Source organism: Ranitomeya imitator, chromosome 5, assembly GCF_032444005.1.
Source record: "Ranitomeya imitator isolate aRanImi1 chromosome 5, aRanImi1.pri, whole genome shotgun sequence".
NCBI lineage: Eukaryota > Metazoa > Chordata > Amphibia > Anura > Dendrobatidae > Ranitomeya > Ranitomeya imitator.
In genome coordinates, this window is record NC_091286.1 from 160,578,234 (window position 1) to 160,599,022 (window position 20,789).

General features: G+C 39.6%; 1 protein-coding gene across 3 annotated transcripts in view; it reads left to right on the top strand.

Moving 5' to 3' along the window:
* The first annotated feature begins 1,396 nt into the window (after positions 1 to 1,396).
* SMOC2 (SPARC related modular calcium binding 2) overlaps positions 1,397 to 20,789 on the top strand; it is a 642,212-nt gene continuing 622,819 nt past the window's right edge. For all 3 annotated transcript variants that reach the window (XM_069769272.1, XM_069769273.1, XM_069769271.1), the window contains exon 1: positions 1,397 to 1,989. In XM_069769272.1, coding sequence (XP_069625373.1) covers positions 1,909 to 1,989 — 81 coding nt within the window. In that variant the 5' untranslated portion in view covers positions 1,397 to 1,908. The remainder of the gene's footprint in view (positions 1,990 to 20,789) is intronic.

Consider the following 20,789-nt stretch of genomic DNA (forward strand, 5'->3'; position numbering starts at 1 on the left):
TTCCGAGCTCTCCCATATGCCCAAACAGTGGTTTACCTCCACATATGGGGTATCAGCGTACTCAGGACAAATTGTACAACAACTTTTGGGGTCCAATGTCTTCTCTTACTCTTGGGAAAATAAAAAATTGGGGGCAAAAAGATAATTTTTGTGAAAAAATATGATTTTTTATTTTTACGGTTCTGCATTATAAACTTCTGTGAAGCACTTGGTGGGTCAAGGTGCTCACCACACCTCTAGATAAGTTCCTTAGGGGGTCTACTTTCCAAAATGGTGTCACTTGTGGGGGGGTTTCAATGTCTAGGCACATTTTGCATTGAAAAGTCAAACGGCGCTCCTTCGCTTCTGAGCTCTGTCATGCGCCCAAACAGTGGTTTACCCCCACATATAGGGTATCGTTGTACTCAAGACAAATTGTACAACAACTTTTGGGGTCTATTTTCTCCTGTTACCCTTGGTAAAATAAAACAAATTGGAGCTGAATTAAATTTTTTGTGAAAAAAAGTTAAATGTTCATTTTTAAACATTCCAAAAATTCCTGTGAAGCACCAGAAGAGGTAATAAACTTCTTGAATATGGTTTTGAGCACCATGAGGGGTGCAGTTTTTAGAATGGTGTCACACTTGGGTATTTTCTATCATATAGACCCCTCAAAATGACTTCAAATGAGATGTGGTCCCTAAAAAAAAATGGTGTTGTAAAAATGAGAAATTGCTGGTCAACTTTTAACCCTTATAACTCCCTAACAAAAAAAAATTTTGGTTCCAAAATTGTGCTGATGTAAAGTAGACATGTGGGAAATGTTACTTATTAAGTATTTTGTGTGACATATCTCTGTGATTTAATTGCATAAAAATTCAAAGTTGGAAAATTGCGAAATTTTCATAATGTTCGCCAAATTTCCGTTTTTTTCACAAATAAACGCAGGTACTATCAAATAATTTTTACCACTATCATGAAGTACAATATGTCTCGAGAAAACATTGTCAGAATCACTGGGATCCGTTGAAGTGTTCCAGAGTTATTACCTCATAAAGGGACAGTGGTCAGAATTGTAAAAATTGGCCCGGTCAATAACGTGCAAACCACCCTTGGGGGTAAAGGGGCTAATATTTGTGGGCAATATTGTGTTTAATATAAAATAATATACATACATTTATTCCAAATGAAAGTGATTGGCACTAGATTTCATACCCTAGTGTTTTCTGCTGTAGTCCTTACACATGGTGGGTGCACAGCAGTACCCCGGCTCCCTGGAGCTCACTTCTACGCCTGGGTTACAGTATGGTGCACACTTCTAGACTGCAGAAGGAGCTCTTAGCACAGGATCTCCCAGTGTAGGGCCAGGCTAACTACCCTGATCTTTCCCTTTCTTATTTCTAAGTGTCAGGGGGTTAATTAATCAGCAGGTCTGGGAGGAGAAAGACTGAAGGCTGGACTCAGGAGAACACAGGGGCTTTGCCATCATCTGGTCATTCTAAGTGACTTGGAGCAGCACCTTCCCTCCTGCTTGCCTCCTGCCTGCCTCCTGCCTGCTCCCCTGCCTGCACCTTCTGCCTGCAGACAGACAGGCGTTATGCTGCTGCTTTCTTAACTCTTCTTGGCAAGAAGCAATCAGAAGATGACAGATCTGCTGAAGGAGAGGGGAGAAATCGCTGGGAGAAGATAGCCACGATCAGATAAGGAAGGGAGGCAGCAGCTGGCTGGGATCTGTAGTTCCGACCTGCTGAGGATCCATCTGTCACAAGGTAAAGTCTGACAAGTGACACTGAAGGATCATCCCCGAGCTGCTCTGCAAAGTGACGGCAGGAGGCGGACTTGTCCGCACACCCACCCGGGCTGAGCCAGAGCCCCATCATCCTTATCCCAGACACTCTGCATAATAACCTGAGGAGGAGGAGGAGGAGGATGCTGCCGTCTAACTTCATTCTGCTGGCGATCGTCTTTGCGGGACCGCTCAGCCATGCGCAGAAGTTCTCAGCCCTCACGGTAAGCTGGCATTTCTCTGCAATCTTGTAGTAGTTCGGTGGGAGTGATGCCATCACATGGCACAAGACTCGGCATTGCTTCCCTGCCCTCCCCCACAGCTATTGTGGAGCGGATCTGCTGTGCACGACTCAGATTTCAGGGCAGATTCTGCCATTAACAATAGTGGAAACCTGCTGTACCTGTGTGAGCACAGCCCCTAGGAAGCGTGCACATATGGGGGGCAATGGCCGGGGGTCCCAGAGATGCTGATATCCTGCTCCCTCATTGCCTCAAGTACCAATGTGCTGCACTTCTAGGCTAAATTCATTCCTAAAGCACAACTGCCAAATAAATTGCACAACCCTATGTGTCCCATTGTTTCATTGTTCTCCTTCTTGGCAATAGCGCTTTTATTTTCCAACCAAAACCGGGAGAGATATTTCAGAATATTTGGAAAAATAAATATAAATTTTAACAAAAGAATATAGGCAGAAATGGATACATAAGTATATTAATAAGAATAAAACACATAGGGTGTGCATTAAATAATGCAATAGAAACAGAACACACAACAAATGGGTAGGAATAGAAATAACACAAGATGTGCACTAGTGGAAATAACACAACAAATGGATAGGAATAGAAATAACACAAGATGTGCACTAGTGGAAATAACACAACAAATGGATAGGAATAGAAATAACACAAGATGTGCACTAATGGAAATAACACAACAAATGTATAGGAATAGAAATAACACAAGATGTGCACTAATGGAAATAACACAGCAAATGGATAGGAATAGAAATAACACAAGATGTGCACTACTGGAAATAACACAACAAATGGATAGGAATAGAAATAACACAAGATGTGCACTAATGGAAATAACACAACAAATGGATAGGAATAGAAATAACACAAGATGTGCACTAGTGGAAATAACACAACAAATGGATAGGAATAGAAATAACACACAAGATGTGCACTAATGGAGATAACACAACAAATGGATAGGAATAGAAATAACACAAGATGTGCACTAGTGGAAATAACACAACAAATGGATAGGAATAGAAATAACACAAGATGTGCACTAATGGAGATAACACAACAAATGGATAGGAATAGAAATAACACAAGATGTGCACTACTGGAAATAACACAACAAATGGATAGGAATAGAAATAACACAAGATGTGCACTACTGGAAATAACACAACAAATGGATAGGAATAGAAATAACACAAGATGTGCACTAATGGAAATAACACAACAAATGTATAGGAATAGAAATAACACAAGATGTGCACTAATGGAAATAACACAGCAAATGGATAGGAATAGAAATAACACAAGATGTGCACTACTGGAAATAACACAACAAATGGATAGGAATAGAAATAACACAAGATGTGCACTAATGGAAATAACACAACAAATGGATAGGAATAGAAATAACACAAGATGTGCACTAGTGCGAATGGATAGTAATAGAAATAACACAAGATGTGCACTAGTGGAAATAACACAACAAATGGATAGGAATAGAAATAACACAAGATGTGCACTAATGGAGATAACACAACAAATGGATAGGAATAGAAATAACACAAGATGTGCACTACTGGAAATAACACAACAAATGGATAGGAATAGAAATAACACAAGATGTGCACTACTGGAAATAACACAACAAATGGATAGGAATAGAAATAACACAAGATGTGCACTAATGGAGATAACACAACAAATGGATAGGAATAGAAATAACACAAGATGTGCACTACTGGAAATAACACAACAAATGGATAGAAATAGAAATAACACAAGATGTGCACTAGTGGAAATAACACAACAAATGGATAGGAATAGAAATAACACAAGATGTGCACTAATGGAGATAACACAACAAATGGATAGGAATAGAAATAACACAAGATGTGCACTACTGGAAATAACACAACAAATGGATAGGAATAGAAATAACACAAGATGTGCACTAGTGGAAATAACACAACAAATGGATAGGAATAGAAATAACACAAGATGTGCACTAGTGGAAATAACACAACAAATGGATAGGAATAGAAATAACACAAGATGTGCACTACTGGAAATAACACAACAAATGGATAGGAATAGAAATAACACAAGATGTGCACTACTGGAAATAACACAACAAATGGATAGGAATAGAAATAACACAAGATGTGCACTAGTGGAAATAACACAACAAATGGATAGGAATAGAAATAACACAAGATGTGCACTAGTGCGAATGGATAGTAATAGAAATAACACAAGATGTGCACTACTGGAAATAACACAACAAATGGATAGGAATAGAAATAACACAAGATGTGCACTAGTGGAAATAACACAGCAAATGGATAGGAATAGAAATAACACAAGATGTGCACTAATGGAAATAACACAACAAATGGATAGGAATAGAAATAACACAAGATGTGCACTAGTGGAAATAACACAACAAATGGATAGGAATAGAAATAACACAAGATGTGCACTAGTGGAAATAACACAACAAATGGATAGGAATAGAAATAACACAAGATGTGCACTACTGGAAATAACACAACAAATGGATAGGAATAGAAATAACACACAAGATGTGCACTAGTGGAAATAACACAACAAATGGATAGGAATAGAAATAACACACAAGAAGTGCACTAGTGGAAATAACACAACAAATGGATAGGAATAGAAATAACACAAGATGTGCACTAATGGAAATAACACAACAAATGGATAGGAATAGAAATAACACACAAGATGTGCACTAGTGGAAATAACACAACAAATGGATAGGAATAGAAATAACACAAGATGTGCACTACTGGAAATAACACAACAAATGGATAGGAATAGAAATAACACACAAGATGTGCCCTAGTGGAAATAACACAACAAATGGATAGGAATAGAAATAACACAAGATGTGCACTAGTGGAAATAACACAGCAAATGGATAGGAATAGAAATAACACAAGATGTGCACTAGTGGGAATAACACAACAAATGGATAGGAATAGAAATAACACAAGATGTGCACTACTGGAAATAACACAACAAATGGATAGGAATAGAAATAACACACAAGATGTGCCCTAGTGGAAATAACACAACAAATGGATAGGAATAGAAATAACACAAGATGTGCACTAATGGAAATAACACAACAAATGGATAGGAATAGAAATAACACAAGATGTGCACTAATGGAAATAACACAACAAATGGATAGGAATAGAAATAACACAAGATGTACACTAATGGAAATAACACAACAAATGGATAGGAATAGAAATAACACAAGATGTGCACTAATGGAAATAACACAACAAATGGATAGGAATAGAAATAACACAAGATGTGCACTAGTGGAAATAACACAGCAAATGGATAGGAATAGAAATAACACAAGATGTACACTAATGGAAATAACACAACAAATGGATAGGAATAGAAATAACACAAGATGTGCACTAATGGAAATAACACAACAAATGGATAGGAATAGAAATAACACAAGATGTGCACTAGTGGAAATAACACAGCAAATGGATAGGAATAGAAATAACACAAGATGTGCACTAGTGGAAATAACAGAGCAAATGGATAGGAATAGAAATAACACACAAGATGTGCACTAATGGAAATAACACAACAAATGGATAGGAATAGAAATAACACAAGATGTGCACTAGTGGAAATAACACAGCAAATGGATAGGAATAGAAATAACACACAAGATGTGCACTAATGGAAATAACACAACAAATGGATAGGAATAGAAATAACACAAGATGTGCACTAATGGAGATAACACAACAAATGGATAGGAATAGAAATAACACAAGATGTGCACTAATGGAAATAACACAACAAATGGATAGTAATAGAAATAACACAAGATGTGCACTAATGGAAATAACACAACAAATGTATAGGAATAGAAATAACACAAGATGTGCACTAATGGAAATAACACAACAAATGTATAGGAATAGAAATAACACAAGATGTGCACTAATGGAAATAACACAACAAATGGGTAGGAATAGAAATAACACAAGATGTGCATTAATGGAAATAACACAACAAATGGATAGTAATAGAAATAACACAAGATGTGCACTAGTGGGAATAACACAACAAATGGATAGGAATAGAAATAACACAAGATGTGCACTAATGGAAATAACACAACAAATGGATAGGAATAGAAATAACACAAGATGTGCACTAGTGGAAATAACACAACAAATGGATAGGAATAGAAATAACACAAGATGTGCACTAATGGAAATAACACAACAAATGTATAGGAATAGAAATAACACAAGATGTGCACTAATGGAAATAACACAACAAATGTATAGGAAAAGAAATAACACAAGATGTGCACTAATGGAAATAACACAACAAATGGATAGGAATAGAAATAACACAAGATGTGCACTAGTGGAAATAACACAACAAATGGATAGGAATAGAAATAACACAAGATGTGCACTAATGGAAATAACACAACAAATGTATAGGAATAGAAATAACACAAGATGTGCACTAATGGAAATAACACAACAAATGGGTAGGAATAGAAATAACACAAGATGTGCATTAATGGAAATAACACAACAAATGGATAGTAATAGAAATAACACAAGATGTGCACTAGTGGGAATAACACAACAAATGGATAGGAATAGAAATAACACAAGATGTGCACTAATGGAAATAACACAACAAATGGATAGGAATAGAAATAACACAAGATGTACACTAGTGGAAATAACACAACAAATGGATAGGAATAGAAATAACACAAGATGTGCACTAATGGAAATAACACAACAAATGTATAGGAATAGAAATAACACAAGATGTGCACTAATGGAAATAACACAACAAATGGATAGGAATAGAAATAACACAAGATGTGCACTAATGGAAATAACACAACAAATGGATAGGAATAGAAATAACACAAGATGTGCACTAGTGGAAATAACACAACAAATGGATAGGAATAGAAATAACACAAGATGTGCACTAATGGAAATAACACAACAAATGGATAGGAATAGAAATAACACAAGATGTGCACTAGTGGAAATAACACAACAAATGGATAGGAATAGAAATAACACAAGATGTGCACTAGTGGAAATAACACAACAAATGGATAGGAATAGAAATAACACAAGATGTGCACTAGTGGAAATAACACAACAAATGGATAGGAATAGAAATGACACAAGATGTGCACTAGTGGAAATAACACAACAAATGGATAGGAATAGAAATAACACAAGATGTGCACTAATGGAAATAACACAACAAATGGATAGGAATAGAAATAACACAAGATGTGCACTAGTGGATATAACACAACAAATGGATAGGAATAGAAATAACACAAGATGTGCACTAATGGAAATAACACAACAAATGTATAGGAATAGAAATAACACAAGATGTGCACTAATGGAAATAACACAACAAATGGATAGGAATAGAAATAACACAAGATGTGCACTAATGGAAATAACACAACAAATGGATAGGAATAGAAATAACACAAGATGTGCACTAGTGGAAATAACACAACAAATGGATAGGAATAGAAATAACACAAGATGTGCACTAATGGAAATAACACAACAAATGGATAGGAATAGAAATAACACAAGATGTGCACTAGTGGAAATAACACAACAAATGGATAGGAATAGAAATAACACAAGATGTGCACTAGTGGAAATAACACAACAAATGGATAGGAATAGAAATAACACAAGATGTGCACTAGTGGAAATAACACAACAAATGGATAGGAATAGAAATAACACAAGATGTGCACTAGTGGATATAACACAACAAATGGATAGGAATAGAAATAACACAAGATGTGCACTAATGGAAATAACACAACAAATGGATAGGAATAGAAATAACACAAGATGTGCACTAATGGAAATAACACAACAAATGGATAGGAATAGAAATAACACAAGATGTGCACTAGTGGAAATAACACAACAAATGGATAGGAATAGAAATAACACAAGATGTGCACTAGTGGAAATAACACAACAAATGGATAGGAATAGAAATAACACAAGATGTGCACTAATGGAAATAACACAACAAATGGATAGGAATAGAAATAACACAAGATGTGCACTAGTGGATATAACACAACAAATGGATAGGAATAGAAATAACACAAGATGTGCACTAATGGAAATAACACAACAAATGTATAGGAATAGAAATAACACAAGATGTGCACTAATGGAAATAACACAACAAATGGATAGGAATAGAAATAACACAAGATGTGCACTAATGGAAATAACACAACAAATGGATAGGAATAGAAATAACACAAGATGTGCACTAGTGGAAATAACACAACAAATGGATAGGAATAGAAATAACACAAGATGTGCACTAGTGGAAATAACACAACAAATGGATAGGAACAGAAATAACACAAGATGTGCACTAGTGGAAATAACACAACAAATGGATAGGAATAGAAATAACACAAGATGTGCACTAGTGGAAATAACACAACAAATGGATAGGAACAGAAATAACACAAGATGTGCACTAGTGGAAATAACACAACAAATGGATAGGAATAGAAATAACACAAGATGTGCACTAATGGAAATAACACAACAAATGGATAGGAATAGAAATAACACAAGATGTGCACTAATGGAAATAACACAACAAATGGATAGGAATAGAAATAACACAAGATGTGCACTAATGGAAATAACACAACAAATGGATAGGAATAGAAATAACACAAGATGTGCACTAATGGAAATAACACAACAAATGGATAGGAATAGAAATAACACAAGATGTGCACTAGTGGGAATAACACAACAAATGGATAGGAATAGAAATAACACAAGATGTGCATTAATGGAAATAACACAACAAATGGATAGTAATAGAAATAACACAAGATGTGCACTAGTGGGAATAACACAACAAATGGATAGGAATAGAAATAACACAAGATGTGCACTAATGGAAATAACACAACAAATGGATAGGAATAGAAATAACACAAGATGTGCACTAATGGAAATAACACAACAAATGGATAGGAATAGAAATAACACAAGATGTGCACTAATGGAAATAACACAACAAATGGATAGGAATAGAAATAACACAAGATGTGCACTAGTGGAAATAACACAACAAATGGATAGGAATAGAAATAACACACAAGATGTGCACTAATGGAAATAACACAACAAATGGATAGGAATAGAAATAACACAAGATGTGCACTAGTGGAAATAACACAACAAATGGATAGGAATAGAAATAACACAAGATGTGCACTAGTGGAAATAACACAACAAATGGATAGGAATAGAAATAACACAAGATGTGCACTAATGGAAATAACACAACAAATGGATAGGAATAGAAATAACACAAGATGTGCACTAATGGAAATAACACAACAAATGGATAGGAATAGAAATAACACAAGATGTGCACTAGTGGAAATAACACAACAAATGGATAGTAATAGAAATAACACAAGATGTGCACTAATGGAAATAATACAGGTTAATGGATATATAATGCACACAACAAATGTAATACAAATAACACACAGAATGTGGATTCCATGAAGTTTGTGTTGTTGTGTTGAGCTTTCTGCTGATTTGCTCCTACTGCAGGATTACATAGTGAAAAATACCAGGTTGGTTTCCTTTAATGCAGGGAAATAGTTTTTATGTGTAAATGTGATTGTAATAAATGAAGCTGATTAGACCCCACCAGTGCTGCTCCATTAACAAACAATCCAGACTAGGAAGCCTTAGGAGTGAGGCCAAGTTCCAATAATTGTACGAAAAAATCATTTGTTTTTTCATCCAAAAAACAGACGATTTTCATCTGTATTGTCATGCGCATTTTCATTTTTTACATCCTTATTCCATCCATTTTTATACATCGAATGTTAGTAAAATTAGCAAGACCAAAAAGTGTCCTGTGTTACTAAATCACTGCAATGTATCCATAAAAAATGGATGCAAATACGGATAAGCCATATGGGATCCATTATTTTTGCATAGCTGTAGACTTGAAGAGGCAAATCAAATCTAACAAATGAAAGAGACTATCCATGTGATAAAACTGTCATCTTTACAGCCCTATAATAAGATACGCAGAGAACACGTACACGTGATATGTGTGAGCGAGTCCGGACACTTGGTGTATTGATCCAAGTGTAGTTAGAAATAGGCAATGGGATTTACCTATAAGAATCATGTAGGACAGAGTTGTCAAACCGCATTCCCCAAGGGCCGCAAACAGGTCATGTTTTCAGGATTTCCTTGTATTGCACAAGGTGCTGGAAACATTCTGTGCAGGTGATTAAATTATCACCTGTGCAATACAAGGAAATCCTGAAAACATGACCTGTGTGCGGCCCTCCAGGAATGCAGTTTGACACCTCTGATGTAGGACGCTCGGCAGACGCAACATAGGCGCAGAAGTACATGAAGTAAGAGTGAACGTTTCTCAAAAAGGCTGTGCATTTCTCTATGTGAATTTTGTGGGGTTATCCAGTTGGAAAAAGATGTTGTTTTGTGATTAATGTTTGACCATTAATGATATTCACTCCATCTATGAGATGCACGTGGTTACCTCACTGGATAATATAAACAGATGTTTCCTTATACATTAATACGCAAAATGTAAAAAGATTAGTTTTCACCGGTAAACTGTACATAATCCTGTAGACTGTGATCCCTCGTGGGCAGGGTCCTCGCTCCGCCTCTACCAGTCTTATTTAGGATTATTGTACTTGTTTTTATTATATATCCCTTTTCACATGTAAAGCATCATGGAATAAATAAGTCAAATGGGAGATATATCAAAATGGTCTTGACTGCAGTAGAAGTTAACATGCTGTAATTGTTGGACAATTTGTATTTATCATGCGCTGCGCCATAGTTCAGAGAACACTGGTTGGAGTTTATAGAGAAACTGGAAGAGTCATAAAACAATATATTATCCATGGCAAATTTCCCAAGGAGCAGAGCAGGAGAAATCCTTGGGTCTTTTTTGAACGCCAGGCAGCAGCTCATTTCTTGCCAGCGTCTCCAGTCAAATAACATGCAGAAATGCTGGAGTGATCATCCTTAATAGTTGCCTGGGAAGGTTCCTGGCATGCCACTGCATTGTGGTAGCTCATTCTTTCCCTCTGTGCAGCACAGTTTAATATGAATGGAAAGAACATCCTAAGTGGCCATAACATTTATAATCTAGTGCTGTGTGGTGTCAGTTTAGGTATTCCCCGGTAGGTTAGAGCTACGGAATCACTTAATATCCGATCACTTCTGTAATTTTCCTTTTAAAGTATTTGCAAATCCATAATTGTTATAGTACGTCACCTCGAAAACATTGAACTTGTACAAATGGGTGTTGAATCGAATTGCCTCTTCCTTTCCCTATGTAGTGATTTTCTCCTGTACATTAGAAAGTTTTTAACTCCTCAACTGTATTTCCTATGTTTGTGATCTACACGTACAGTCGAAATATTCTTCTTTCTCCCCCATTGGGATCAGACCAGGTTTCACATATCCCATCTTGACATCTTACAGCTCGCGTAGAGAATTTAGTGTCCAGAAACAGCTTGTGTCTAACCTTTTGTAGTTCCGATTTATTACTCCCTTCCCCCCAGAATAAAGAATTCTGGGCAAAATTCGAATTCTTCCCAATTCCACGTGGTGAGAAAAGGTAGAGATGTCTCTAGTCATACCTGGAATTCTTCTGATGGGGCGGGGTGTTCTGTTTTGCATCATAGCCTGCTATCTCCATGTGGGATGTGTGCTTCAAATTGCAATGTCAGCTCTTGTGGAAATATGTAAAGCCGCTCCATTTGTCTGTTTACCATAAATACCTGACAATTATTATCAGCCACATCACATTGGCCTCAGAGGAAAAGAAAGTGTATGTGCTCTCCATACCACCCTGGACTTATGCCTAGGGCTGTATGGGTCATCATGAAGCCACACTAATTCTTAGAAAACACTAAAAACTGTAACAAAAGTTTTCTGGCAGCTTTCTCCGCTGACTATGGTTCTCTATACTCCTATGAGTTTGTGAAACACAGTTCCAAGAAGCATTGGCCACTGTTTTCTCCAGAATGCTTTCTGATTGTGAAATCTTTGGCTGCAAAATTATAATCTCCTGTGATACACATTTTACCAAACAGAAGATGTTAAAAAACAATATTAGGGAGCACAATTTTGTGAAAGCTGTTTAGTAGCAAATTGTCTTTATTTCAGTTTCTGCAGTTGTCATAGGAAACATAGCATAGTCTGTGCTTTCCTGCGTTTATAATGGATATAAAATGTCTGCACGCCATTGATAAAGTGCTAGGTGTTTTTGTCATGTATAAAAATCGTAATAAAGAAGAATCATTTTATAACGTTTTCCCCTTTTAATGTCACCCAAAAAAGCTGAAAATCTATTTAGAAACCAACTGAAATCATTATAATTATAATCCTATAATTGGAGATGTGGTTGTGCTCAGAATTAACCAATCATTGTGTAACTCATGTTAAGTAGTAGTCAGCACACAGCCGCCATCAGTTAACGTGATTCTGATTAACCCCATTCAAGGTTTAGCTGTGTTCTATGAGGATTTTCCTGACATTTTCTTAGTGTGATTTTATAGCAAAAGGCAAGTAAACAGCCTACAATAAAGCAAAGGGATCTCAATATTGAAAGTTATCAGTCAGGAGAAGGGTACAAAAAAAATACAAGGCATTAGATACTGTATAGAGATGGGCGAACCCAAACAGTAAAGTTTGTGGTCTGTACCGAACACTTAGTGTTCGTGCACGGACCCTGAACATGGAAGTCAGTGTTAGGACGGGGTCACATTTGCGAGTGCAATGCGAGAAATTCTCTCGAGTCTCTCGCATCAATACCCGGCACTGCCGCCGGCACTCGGGACCGGAGCGTGCGGCTGCATAGAATTACATGCAGCCGCACTCTCCGGTCCCGAGTGGCAGCGGCAGTGCCGGGTATTGATGCAAGAGACTTGCGCAACTTTCTCGCATTGTACTCGCAAGTGTGACTCCGGCCTTGCTGTTCAGATTCGGCATTCCGAACATCTGCTGTTTCTCTCACTGTCATCTGTGTGACAGCAAGAAAAACACCAGCGGCTCTGATCGGCGGTAAGTTATTTACCGCCAGAGAGCTGCGGTTTCCACACTGTCAGATGACAGCGTGAGCCAGAAGCTGTGACTGGAGGTAAAAAGGTTACTGCCGGTCACAGGCTTTGGCTGATGAGAGAGTATTGCTCTCATCGGCGTATAACTGCTGTTGATGATATCAGCGATCACAAACACCACTGTTGTGTATTCATCAGCCGGCGCCTGTGCTATAAATAAAATAAATAATAAAAAAAATTATGTGGGAGTCTCTTTTATTTTTGATAACCAGGGCAGGCAAAACTGACAGCTGCAGGCTGCAACCCTCAGCTGTCAACTTTATCTTGGCCAATTATCAAGAATAGAGGGGTCCCACACATTTTTTTTTTATTATTTAAATAATTTAAAAAAATGCCCCCTCCATTTTTGACAACTAGCCAATCCAAAGCAGACTGCTGGGGGCTGATATTCTCAGACTGGTACGAGGTCATGGATATTGAGCCCCCCAGCCTAAAAATAGGAGCCCGTAGCCGCCCCAGAAAAGGTGCACCAATTAGATACGCCAATTCAGGTGCTTTGCCGGGCTCTTCCCACTTGCTCTGTGGTGGTGGCAAGTGAGGTAATAGGTTTGGAGTTGATGTCAGCTATTTTATGGCCGCTGACATCAAGCAAATATGTTAGTAATATTTAGATTGTAGAAAAAAATACAGTCAGAATAAAATCATGTGACATGAGAAAGTTCACCAGAGTTCATAACTGACCGCATGGCGCAGCTCACTGTGTGAGAACTTTTCGGAGTACTATTGCAAGTAACAGTGGGTACAGATTGCCAATTTTAGATGGCTTGATTGACTCCTACTCAATAAGACTGAATGTTGTCATAAATTCAATAGATAGTTTTTTTCCTTTTAGAAATACCTATAGCAATATGCCTTTAATGGATATCTGTCATTAGATTAATGCTACCTAAATCATGAATCAGTCACTGGCTGTGCAGTTGCAGCCCAGTACGGTCTGTGGCTCTTTCAGATGACAGTTTTTCACGAATCAGTTCTAACTGTGTTTTGACAGATAGAACTGATAGCTATTATAGTCTACTGGATTTTTCACGTGTCCGCACAAAAACAGAGATGTCCGAATTTGATCCAAGTAATGGATCAAACTCAATATACAAGTCTGTGGATCTATGAAAATTTTGATAACACTCTGATGTCACCAGTGTGTCATCTGCTTTTCATGTTTGATAGAAGCTTAAGAAAAGCCAAAAGAAACAAATGATGACAGTCTGATTGTAAAAACTGATACACAAGCAAAATGATGAAAATCTGAACTAAACACTCATGAAAACTGGCTAGATTTCGACAAATGAGAAAAATCACTGATGCCAGTGTGAGCCCATTAACTCATTCACGACACCGCCAATTTCTGTTTTTGCAGAAATGCCAGTGCATTTTCCCATGGTCCAGAGGTCATCCCAGTTCAGCACAGCTGCGAGCGGCAGCTTTAGTGACTAGCGGTGCCGTCACTGATGCTGTGCTGCCTCACATCCTGACCTGCCCTGAACTTTGGAGCATGGGAAAATGCCAGTTCATTTTCCCACACTCCAGAGTTCAGCACAGTGTAGGCTGTGAGGCAGCGCAGTATCAGTGATGGCACCGCTAATCACTGAAGCTCTGCTCCTAGCATTTCCTCATCCACCAGTAGTTTTCTGCCAGGGCTGTCGCATCTTGGCACCGTCCTGATTGAAAGCTGTATATTCCCCAGATATGGATTACTGCGTTGGACACAACGACGGACAGGTATGGGTATATTGTTGGTTTATTATTTTACTTTTATTACAGGAGATCGAGGGCATCGGGAAATTTGGCGTGGCAGTAAAAATGGGTTAATTTATAACATTAAAGGAATCTGTGTCGTTATTTAAATGAAAGGATTTTTACTGGTTGCCTGTGTTTTCTTAACAATTTGACTATGGGGTTAGTAATGGGGGCATCTTATTGATGCCTCACTATTGTTAACCTCAGGGCTTGATGTCACAAAGGTGACATTAACCCCCACAACTATTACCCCACTTGACAATGCTGCAGGGCAAGTGGAAAGAGCAAGTCTAAGTGACAGAATTAGAGATGTGCCTTTTCTGGGGTGGCTGAGGGCTGATGTTTTTAGCCAGGGGGGCCAATATCCATGGCACCTTTCTAGGCTATTAATATCAGCCCGCAGCTGTTTGCATAGCCTTTGCTGTTTATTAATTCTAGGGGGATCCCACGTCATTTTTTTGGGCTCCCCTATTTTAATAGCCAGTAAAGGCTAAGCATACAGTTGTGGGCTGATATTAATAGTCTGGGAAGCTCCATGGGTATTATCCCCTTCCCAGGCTATAAACATCTGCCCCCAGTCACTAGCTTTGTCTCTGCTGGTTGCAAAAATTGCACTGGAGCCCACGTCCTTTTTGCCATAAAATATTCTTTTATTAATTAAATACATGTCCAGTAATTTGCACACACACTCTGTACTAATTGTATTTGTCACTGACATCTATATATCTACCTATTCTATATGTATCTACTGTATGTAATCCATCTTTTCTATCCTGTCGGCTCCTGCAGTGATTTTACAGAAGCCGGCAGATGAATTACCAGCTTTTCTTCTATCTTTTTGTGCAATATAAATACATATACATATATATGTGTGCTACTGACATATATATATATATATGTATTATATGTGTATATTTCTATTCTATCTATTCTATTCTAACCTGTCAGTGTGATTTTACTGTATACCGCACATGAATTACCAGCTTTTCAAAGGACACCGGTGCATGAAAAGCGGACAGCACTCGCATGCTGCGTGCATTTTTTTCTCGCACCCATAGACTTGCATTGGCGAGACTCTGTCGATATACGCGTAAAATCGCAGCATGCTGCGATTTCACTCGCACGTAAAATACGCCCAAGAAAAAAACGGTGATGTGAGCTTCCCCATAGATTAACATTGGTCCGAGTGCTATGTGATGTTTTCTCACATAGCACTCGTCCGTATTATACACTAGTGTGACGCCCGCCTAAGGGGTATAATTTCCAAAATGGGGTCACTTGAGGGAAGGATTCTGCTATTCTACCACTTAGGGGCTCTGTATATGGAGTCCACAAACTTTTCTAGGAAAATCTGCGCTCCAGGAGGCAAGCAGCGCTTGCTCCATCCAAAGTCTCATTATGTGGCTAAACAGTACTGTGCAACCACATATGGGGTATTACTAGGTTCAGTAGAAATTGTGGTACAAATTTTGGTGCCATTTTTACTCACTTATTGTGTGAAAATGTAAAATATGGGGCTAAAACAAAATTTTGATGGTAAAAATGTAACTATTTTTTCTTCACTGCATAATTGTATAAAATTTTTTGACACACCTGTAGTGTCAATATGATCATGGCAATCCTAGATTAATTTGTTGAGAGGTATAGTTTGTAAAATGTGGTCACTTATGGGAAGGGCCGGACTGGGGCAAAAAAGCAGTCCTGCCACACAAACCCCACCAGCCCACATACTATAACACTCATCAGCCGCTATCAATGAATTTTTGCTATAGCTTGTCGTGCCCCTCACCACTCTCTTAAAGGAGTTATTTGAAGAGGAACTTGTGAATGGCCCCACAGTGCGTATGTTCGACCACAACTCCATTTACATGTTGCTCTTCAAAGCTACATTTCCCAGTATCATGGGGGTCCCAGCGGTCAGATCCGCAACAAACAGAAAGTGATCTTCTACACTCCCTGACAGAAGTTATGTCGCTTATCCATGTTATGTAAATAAAAGCTTATAACCTGACGTTAAATTCATCCATTGGTTGTATAAATTATTCTTTTGAAAGCTGAAACCCTCTGAAATGTGGTTTAGGTTAAAAAAATAAATTGGCATCAATGCAGAAATATTGATCAGTTAATGTGACACAGAATGGTCAGATTTTGTCAAGACAAAAGTTTTGTCGCCCACAGAAAGTAATGTGATATTCAAACAGATAATTAACTTACAATACAAATATATGTTGCATAACATTGGTGAATTAAGTTGTGGGGCTATTAGAGTCATATTTAATATTTTGTGTAACTTCCATGAGCTTGAAGGACTGCATCCATGCGGTTCAACAATGATTCATACAATTTATTAATGAAGTAATATGGACCCGTAGAAGCGCAAGTGCGCGAAACGGCCGTCGTTCAGTCGTTCACTCCCCGCACCCCTCTCCTCACCAGCCGCCGCAGAAATATGTCTGTAACCTGCTAATCACAAATAAAGGAAAACACTAAGGCTATGTTCACACGTTCCTGATTTCCCTCCTTTTTTTTCAGGACTAAAAACCGCAGCTCTTGGCAGAAAACGCAGGTCCTTTTTTTGGTGCTTTTTTGGTGCTTTTTTGGTGCGTTTTTTGATGCGTTTTTTTATGCAGTTTTCTATGCAGAGTCTGTGTGTTTTCTAGGAAGTTCAGGGTTAAAATGGCTGAAAATATCCTAACCCTACCCCTAACCCTACCCCTATTCTAACCTTAGTGGGAAAAAAAAAATTCTTAATTTTTTTATTGTCCCTACCTATGGGGGTGACAAAGGGGGGGGGGTCATTTACTATTTTTTTTATTTTGATCACTGAGATAGGTTATATCTCAGTGATCAAAATGCACTTTGGAACGAATCTGCCGGCCGGCAGATTCGGCGGGCGCACTGCGCATGCGCCCGCCATTTTGCAAGATGGCGGCACCCAGGGAGAAGACGGCTGGACGGACAGGAGATGAGGGCACGGGGGGGCGTCGGAGCACAGGGGTGGCATCGGAGCATGGGGGGGTGGGATTGGGGCACGGGGGGGCAGCCACACTGCAGCGGTTCTGCACCACAAACCGCAGAAAACACGCAGGTATTTTTTTCATCTGCGGGTTTTACTGCGGGTTTGACCTCACAATGGAGGTCTATGGGTGCAGAACCGCTGCAGTTCCGCAAAAAGAAGTGACATGGTACTTCTTTTTTACCGCGGCTATTCAGTGCGGCTTTTTTCACGATTTTCCGCAATGTGGGCACAGCAGTTCCTGTTTTCCATAGGGTACATTGTAATGTACCCTGCATGGAAAACAGCTGCGGACCCGCAGCGGAAAAATCGCGGCGATTCCGCATGAAAAAAAGGATGGTGTGAACATGGCCTTATACTGCACAGAAGGGTGAGTGCCACTTTTTCTTCTCTCATTTACTTCATGGACTTTCAAGTTTACAAGTTGTGCACCGCCCAATGTCAGTAGCTAGCCTCGGGGCATCCTGATCTTCTAAGGATCTATTATACCTATATATCTCTATGCAAATTACAGCATTTGGTGCCATTTATACCCATCTTTTTCTTTAAGAGAATCATAGAATGGTAGAGTTGGAAGGGACCTCCTGGGTTATCTGGTCCAACTCCCTGCTCAAAGCAGGATTCACTTAATTATCCCAGACAGATGTCTGTCCAGTATCTGTTTGAAAATAATTAACTATGTAACTAAGGATGGTGTTATACAGAATTATTGAGTACACTATATACTAAAGGACTGTGGTATACATAATAAGTGAGTACAGTATATACTAAGGACTGTGTTAGAGCAATAATAATGTCTTCCTCCTCCTCCCCCTGTTCCTATGTCCATTATAAGTCCCCCTTTCTCCCATCCCAATCCCCCACACCCCTCATTGTCCTCCTCCCCCCACCCCATCATTGCCTGTTCCACCACCTTCATCATTTCCTCCTCACCCACCACCCCCATTATTGCCTTTTCCACCACTTCCATCATTGCTTTCTCACATACCACCCCATCATTGCCCTCTCCATTACTCCCATCATTGCCCTTTCCACCACCTCCATCATTGCCTTCTCCACCACCACTCCCATCTTTGTCTTTTCCACTACCACCATCATTGCCTGCTCCCCCACCTCCATCATTGTCTTCTCCCCCACCCCATCATTTCCTCTCCCACCATCCCCATCATTGCCCTTTCCCCCACCTCCATCATTTCCTCCTCTCCCACAACCCCCATTATTGCCCTTTCCACCACCACTATCATTGTACTTTCCACTACCACCATCATTGCATTCTCCCCCACCATCCCATCATTGTCCTTTCCACCACCACATCATTGCATTCTACCCTACCACCCCATCATTGTTCTTTCCACCACCTCCATCATTGCTTTTTCTGCCACCACCCCATCATTGCCCTTTCCACCAACTCCATCATTGCTTTCTCCCCTCCCACCCCATCATGACCCCCTCCATCACTCCCATCATTGCCCTTTCCACCACCTCGATCATTGCCTTCTCCTCCACCACTTCCATCATTGCCTTCTTCCCCACCACTCCCATCATTTTATTTTCCACTACCACCATCATTGCCTTCTCCCCACCATCCCCATCATTGCCCTTTCCACCACCACTATCCTTGCCCATTCCACCACCTCCATCATTTTCTCCCCCTCCACCCCCATTATTGCCCTTTCCACCACCTCCTTCATTGCCTTCTCCCCCACCACCATCATTGCCCATTCCACCAAGTCCATCATTTCCTCCTCCCCACCATCCCCATCACTGCCCTCTCCAGCACCCCATCATTGCCTTCTCCCCATTACCACCATCATTGCCCTCTCCTACACCTACAGACACACACAGCACCATGCACCTCTCTACATATTTCCCCGCAGTGCTATGATTGAACGTACAAACACACACCCAACACACATACATACAACAAAACACACACAGCACCTCTCACCCGTCCGCACGCTTTCCCAAAGCTGAAGCATCACCGTCAGCAGCTTCCTCTCTCTGGCACAGCCGGCCGCTGAATGATTACATCATCTAGTGGTGCTGCTGTCTGTGTAAGAGGAAGTGCGGGCAGGAAGCAGGACAGATCCCTGCAGCTCTGCTCTGCTGCTATTTTCTCTTGTAGGCAGCAGAGCTGCAGGGATCACTCCCTGCTCGCCGCACATGAGGGCAATCTGACCAGGGCCCCCCCAGAACATCTGGGCCAGATATACAGGCCAGATTGCCCTCATTATTAACCACCCTGCATGGCCCCCCTCCACCTCCAGGCCCCGATGCAGCTGCACAGGCTGCACATGCTGTATGTCTGCCCATGAGAGGCAGGTCGTAGGTGTACCACACAGCCATCACCTGATAAGTATCAGGCGGGCTCACCTCGTCGTGAACCCGCTCAATACACCCACTTCCGACTTGCACTATACATGTATGGAGGATGTTGTGAAGGGGTTAATTTGAAACACTGCAGTGTTTCAGAGGAATCAATCTTTAAAAGCCACTTCAGTTAACATAGAGAGAGACTTGTCAGTCAAATGGATGGGAGTGTGAAGTATTTATGCGATTAGTGTTTGATTCATGCTGTTCATGGTTCCCTTTAAGTGGAGGCAGTTAGAGTGCATTTACATCTGGCAATTTTCAGGTACCAGTCTTCCAACAGGTACAGGCTCCCAGTCACACAGCAAGAGAGCAAAAGGCTTTTTAATTGGGTGAAATAATTTCACACATTTACACATGACACACTAAGCATAG